The sequence below is a fragment of the Microcaecilia unicolor genome, chromosome 5 (genome assembly GCF_901765095.1).
Source record: "Microcaecilia unicolor chromosome 5, aMicUni1.1, whole genome shotgun sequence".
NCBI lineage: Eukaryota > Metazoa > Chordata > Amphibia > Gymnophiona > Siphonopidae > Microcaecilia > Microcaecilia unicolor.
In genome coordinates this window covers 182,146,378-182,152,377 of record NC_044035.1, presented here as the reverse complement: position 1 = coordinate 182,152,377, position 6,000 = coordinate 182,146,378, and the positions used below count along the sequence as shown (strand labels likewise).

The following is a 6,000-nucleotide window of genomic DNA, read 5'->3' as shown; positions in this document are numbered from 1 at the left end:
TTCATCCTTTTCTCATCAGGGGCGTAGCCAGACTGACGGGGAAGGGGACCAGAGCCCAAAGTTGGGTAGCACATTTTGGGTTACCTCTCCGCCGCCACTCCCCCCGCACTACCGCTGCATGATGGTACCTTGGCTGGTGGGGGTCCCCAACCACCGCTAGCTGAAGCGTTTTTCCCGCTCTGGTCTCTCATAGCCTGCCCTGCTCTGTTCTCAGTCGCACCGTGCACACTCGTTTTAATGAAACTGAGCATGTGCAAAGTGTCACACATGCTCAGTTTCACTAAAACGAGCGTATACAGTGCAACTGAGAAGAGCAGCACGGGCAATGTGGCGAGACCAGCACAGGAGAAATGCTTCAGCTGGTGAGGTTTGTGGACCCCCACCAGCCAAACCAGGGGCCCCAGTGCCAATTTGGAGGCCCAGGCCCCAATGCCCCCCCCCCCCCCCCATAGCTACACCACTGTTCCTCACATACCAGGACCTTCAAGAACTCTTCCAGTTAGCAGGGGAAATCAATGAGAAGGGCTTACCCACTGCTGCAGGCAACCTCCTACTCTGCCACCTTCCTTATGCATTCAGAGGCCCATAGTCTTGTGAGACCTGCCAGCCCCATGCAGTTCAGACTACAAAGAGAAGCTGACAGGGAAAGGACTGCAGCTGCTAGTAAGCACTAACAGCTGCAGGATATGAGAAGGGGACAGAGAAGGTAAATGAATGTCTTGAGTGAGAGTGTTGGGAAAGAGAGAGATGACTGGTGGGGGGGGGGGGTGGAATGAGAAGAAAGTATCTTGGGGATGAGATGGGGAGATAAGGTTGGGCAGGGATATAAAAGGAAAGAATAGGAGCCAATTAGGGAGTATAAAGAAGGAAAGATGAATGTACAGGTGAGGTAGAGGAAAGGAGATTATGCCATCAGGGTAGGGGGGAAAAGGTAAGGGAAAGTGATTATACCAGGCTGTGGAAAGAGGAAGAGAGACAAAGGTGAGGAAAAAAGTTGCTGTTGTGACACGATAAAGTGAATCCAGCGTCAGGTGTGCCACAGCATGAAATAGGTTGAAAGCCACTGCTCTATTCTCACAACACCAGCCCCTCTTTACATTCCTTCCCCTAAACCCCTCTATTCTCACACCTTGATCCTTCATTTCATAAAACACCACCCTAGACTCTATTTCATAGACCTATCTTCCCACTGCCTGCCTCCCAAGCTGATTGGGTAGCAAGAAGAAAATGAGAGTGGCAGCACATCAGGTCATGTCTACCCTCTTCTGTCCAGGCCAACTGCTTCTTTGAACTGTGTGGCTCCCAGCAAAAGTCAGCCCCAAGCAGCAGAGAAGGACCTGGCATGACATACTGTCACTTTCTTCCTCTTCTTCCTTCTGCTGCCCAATGAGCATCAGAGGTGGCAAACAGAAAGAGGGAGGGAGAACATAAGAACCTGCTGCAGAGAGCTGCCAGCTCCTTGACCTAACTCGGACTCTCTCTCTCCCACAGGAACCAGCTAACACAGTGGGAAGGGGCAGATTATGTAGTACTTCTGCAGTTATAGAATCTGCAATAGATGGGGGCCCTGCATATAATTAGCTAGATCCTTGTGTGCAAGTTCTAATAATAGAAGGCCAAACCACAGTACCAGCTAGTTTTGAGTCTTTGAATCTTCCCTGCTTCAGTCCTGCTTTCCTCTCTGATTCTTCGGTGTTTAGAAGCCCATAAAATCTCCAACTCCATAGCTCCCCAGCAATATTTCACTGATATAACTCAATGTCACATTACTGAATACCATACTTAGATGATCTACATTCTCCAGCTCAATGATGTGAACCTTTTTCTTCTGCTGCTGACGCCAGCGCTTGCAAAGTTCCATGCTTTGTGTGTGCACTGTGTTATCCCCATCTGAGTAGATGATGTTTATCGGCTCTCCATGAGGGAATGTATCATCGTATATGAATGTCTCAGGTGTGGGAAATCCGGTGCCATAAATGCAGTACACCTCTACACCAGGAGGAGGCAGCTCTTCCAGGAGATCCTTGGTGTCCTCCCACATGTACCAGCCATCTTCAAAATCGATGTCTTTGAATAATTTCTGGTAGTCACGGTTGGTGTAATTGTAGGATGGTGATGAAAAAAAGACATGGGATTCAGGCCATGCCAGCTTAGTAGGTATCATCCAGGGATTGGTAGTAGTCATACGCTGCTCCTCCCGGATCTTGACACTGGAAACAATTGGGATGTCCTGGTTATCCCCTGAAAAATAGAGAAGTATCAGTACCTCTGATATAATTCATAATCCAGTCAGAGTATTGACATGCTGGCTCAGTGAAATGGGACAAGAATATAATGCCACATATGGTTTACTAGTGTATAGCAACCTAGTGAGTGATGGCACAAAGACCAAAATGGCTGATCCAGTGTGGCCAATAGCATTTTGTTTGCATTGGGTAGACGGGCATTCAGATTCCTCAGAGAAAGTACCTGTATATAATAAATGCGAACAGCTTTGATTGTACCACAGAAAGGTGGTATATCAAATCCCATCAACCTATTACCCATATGTAGTCCAACACCCAGGCCCCATTTCTCTATGTCCCTCACCTAATGTATGGAAATAGTGCCATTGCGTTTTAGGATTGCAGTGGCCACTTGATTGTATGATTATTATGTATGTTTATGTTTAGAATATCTTTCTTGATTTTCCAACAACTTGACATGAACATAACATGGCTGGTGAAAAAAAAAAATCAAAAGTCACAAAAGATCAAACAAATGAATACTCAGCCAGCATTTAACACCTACGTACCCAGTCAGCCCCATATCCCCTACCCAGCCCTCCCCCACCCCTTATCAAAACCCCCCAAAAGATTATGCCCTACAAGACTAGACATCCAGATAATTCAAAACTGTGTAGCGCACTCAAGGGTAAGAGAGGCTTTCCCCCATTTTCAGGGCAGTTTTCAGTTCATTTCACACATTCATATTCGATAGAACATTTTTTTAATATGTAATTTTTCAAGACTCATTAATTGACAGCACACATTAATTCATCAGTTAATACACATTAAATCAGTTTCACATGCCCTGAAAGATATATTAGTGAACCAAAATGCCCACTAACAAATGTGCATCTCTAATAATTAAAGCGTTGGAAATCCTTGCTGGAGAATGTAGCCTGATATTCAAAGCCATTTAAATGCTGGAAGAAGCACCTGGTCATTTATGGGTGAATTCTATAAATCATGCCTAAAAAATCAGTGCCAACCCCCCCCCCCCCAAAAAAAAAATGCTTAAGTGCTATTCTATAAGCCACCCCTAAAGTTAGGCGTGGTTTATAGAATAGCGCTTAAGTCCCGGGGGTCGCATGTAAATTTAGGTGCGTCCATTTGACCAATAAAAATGTGGAGCAAATGCCCTGCCTAAATTTATGCAGGAACTCCCTTATTCTATAATTGCTTGTGTAGCCCAAAACCATGCCCACAATCCACCCAGAACTATCCATGACCCTCCCATTTCCGTGCCCCCTTTTTGGGGATGAGCGTAAAATTTAGGCGCAGACCACATGCCTAAATTTATGTGCATACATCGTAATTGATTCCAATTAGCGCTAATAATTGCTTGTTAAAAAGCCAATTGGCACTAATTGGCTCATTATTCAATTAAATTGTGTGTGCAAATTAGGTATGCACCCAAATTTGCATGTGCAATTTTTGTTGACTTTCATAGAATTAGGAGGTTAATGACTTGCACGGTGGCACTTAACCAATTAATGCCGATGAATATCCCTGATAATCATCCATCCCCTAACTAACTAGGTTAGGGGCAGGCCAGGGGCGGGGTACAGGCAGAGTGCAAGCTTAGCGGCAATTTTACTACTATTTATTTCTATAATGCTACTGGGCTCACAGTCTAAGTTTTTTGTACTTGGGTGTAATAAAAAGGATTTTAGAGATTGCTTTTCAACTCTATCTGCCTTGACCAACAAGTGCACTCGGGGTCTGTATTTGTGATTAGAAGTAATTCTGTTTAAAAATGATTGTTTAACTTTGATTGTGTGAAACTAAGTTGGAATGTAGAACATAAGACACAGCTCTAATTAATTTGTTATGTGAAGGGAAAGATAGAACTTGTTTTCGAGTTCAGATTGGCCACCTGGACTAGGAAACATGTGACCACATTCCCACAGTATGGCTTGTTTGCCTATTCTCAAGCATTCTGTAATTTTCCTTGGCTCTGAAAATAAGCCTTAGCTTAATAAAAAGGGGGGGGGGGGGGCGTGTTGTAGCAGAGCTCTGTGGCTCATCTGTGGATAGACGCATCGCGCAGAAAAGACTGTTCCTGGCCATAAGGAGACTTCGGCCTTTCGCTGCAACAGGCCTCCCAGCTGATGAGATAAGGGCCTGAAATTCCTGACTAGTGATGTTGTATGTTTAATATGTATATATCTGTCTTCTAGCTTTCTTTTAGTTATATGATTTAATCATTGTATATATTGTAAAGAGTATGTAGGACAGGCCCCAAAGGAACACTGGGATAGGCCAGAATACCCCCGTTATAGGCAGGCATTCCCCAGGAAAAAACTAGAAATAAAGAACTACAACTCCCAGCATGCCCTAAGGGAGCCTGGGGATAAGAGAAATGATGTGCATTCCCAGGAGTGGCCAGAGGAGGGCCGCAGGGGAAGGAGTAAGGCTGATTCTCCAACCTGGTGGAAGAGGTGGTGGAACAGGTGGGTGGAGAAAGAAGAGACACCAAAGAGCTTTAATGAAAGAAAGGGTGAGCAGCTGGGAGAAGGGCGGGGCGAGGAGAATATGGATTGGGCTCCTGAGGAGAGAGAGGCAGAGAGTGAGCCTTGCCCTATGGAGTTGACTGAACCAGAGAACACCCTGGAAGAGCCGATGGACTTTTCGGCTCTGGCTCAGCGAAAGCCAAGGAAGTAGCGGGGCCAAGCCGGGTCAAGCGGGAGGAGGTCAGGTAGGAGTATGACTGACCAAGAGGGTGGGACCCTAGGCTTTGAGCCCGCGCAAAGCCATTACTGAAGTGGGTTTTTTTGAAAGCCTGGCTCAATTGAGCTGTTTTGAAAGCTTGGCTAGAACTGAACTGTGCTTTGAAAGCCTGGCTCAACTGAGCTGTTTTGAAAGCTTGGCTAGAACTGAACTGTGCTTTGAAAGCCGGGCTAAACTGAGCTGTTTTGAAAGCTTGGCTAGAACTGAACTGTGCTTTGAGAGCCTGGCTAAACTGAGCTGTTTTGAAAGCTTGGCTAGAACTGAACTGTGTCTTTAAAAAGCCTAGCTGGACTGTGCTGTGTTTTGAAGCTTGGCTAAAAATTGAACTTTGTTTGGAAACCAGGGCTGAATTGCGCTGGGTGTTTTTTTTTTTTCTTTTTCCTGCTACTCTCCAGGGGACCGGGAGAGAAAGCAGCGGTTGAAGCCTACACGGTGTAGCAGTGTTTGTTGTTTTGGCAGAAGCAATTGAGAGAAGGAGGGACGTTCCTCCTATTTAATAAAAAACTTCCTTATAATTGTTTTTGAGAAAAAGGGAGCCATACAGGAGTGTGTTTTTTCTTTCTCGTTTGGTTTTTGCTTGGAAGAGCTGCAACCCGGGAGGATCCACTTTACAATATCTTAATCATTGTAGATTTTAGAACCTTTAATAAAGGTCTCATTTACCTAATACATAGTAACATAGTAACATAGTAGATGACGGCAGAAAAAGACCTGCACGGTCCATCTAGTCTGCCCACGATAAACTCATATGTGTATACCTTACCTTAATTTGTACCTGTCTTTTTCAGGGCACAGACCGTATAAGTCTGTCCAGCAGTATTTCCCGCCTCCCAACCACCAGTCCCGCCTCCCATCACCGGCTCTGGCACAGACCTCGTATAAGTCTGCCCTCCCCTATCCTAGCCTCTCAACCACCAACCCCTCTTCCACCCGCCACCCAATTTCAGCTAAGCTTCTGTGGATCCATTCCTTCTGCACAGGATTCCTTTATGCCTATCCCACGCAT

At 45.5% G+C, this 6,000-nt stretch overlaps 1 protein-coding gene across 1 annotated transcript in view; it reads right to left on the bottom strand.

The window, feature by feature from the left end:
• Positions 1–433: 433 nt before the first annotated feature.
• Positions 434–6,000, bottom strand: part of LOC115470451 (phosphatidylcholine-sterol acyltransferase-like) — a 137,791-nt gene continuing 132,224 nt past the window's right edge. Inside the window, exon 6 of the mRNA XM_030203643.1 lies at positions 434–2,241. Coding sequence (XP_030059503.1) covers positions 1,697–2,241 — 545 coding nt within the window. The 3' untranslated portion in view covers positions 434–1,696. The remainder of the gene's footprint in view (positions 2,242–6,000) is intronic.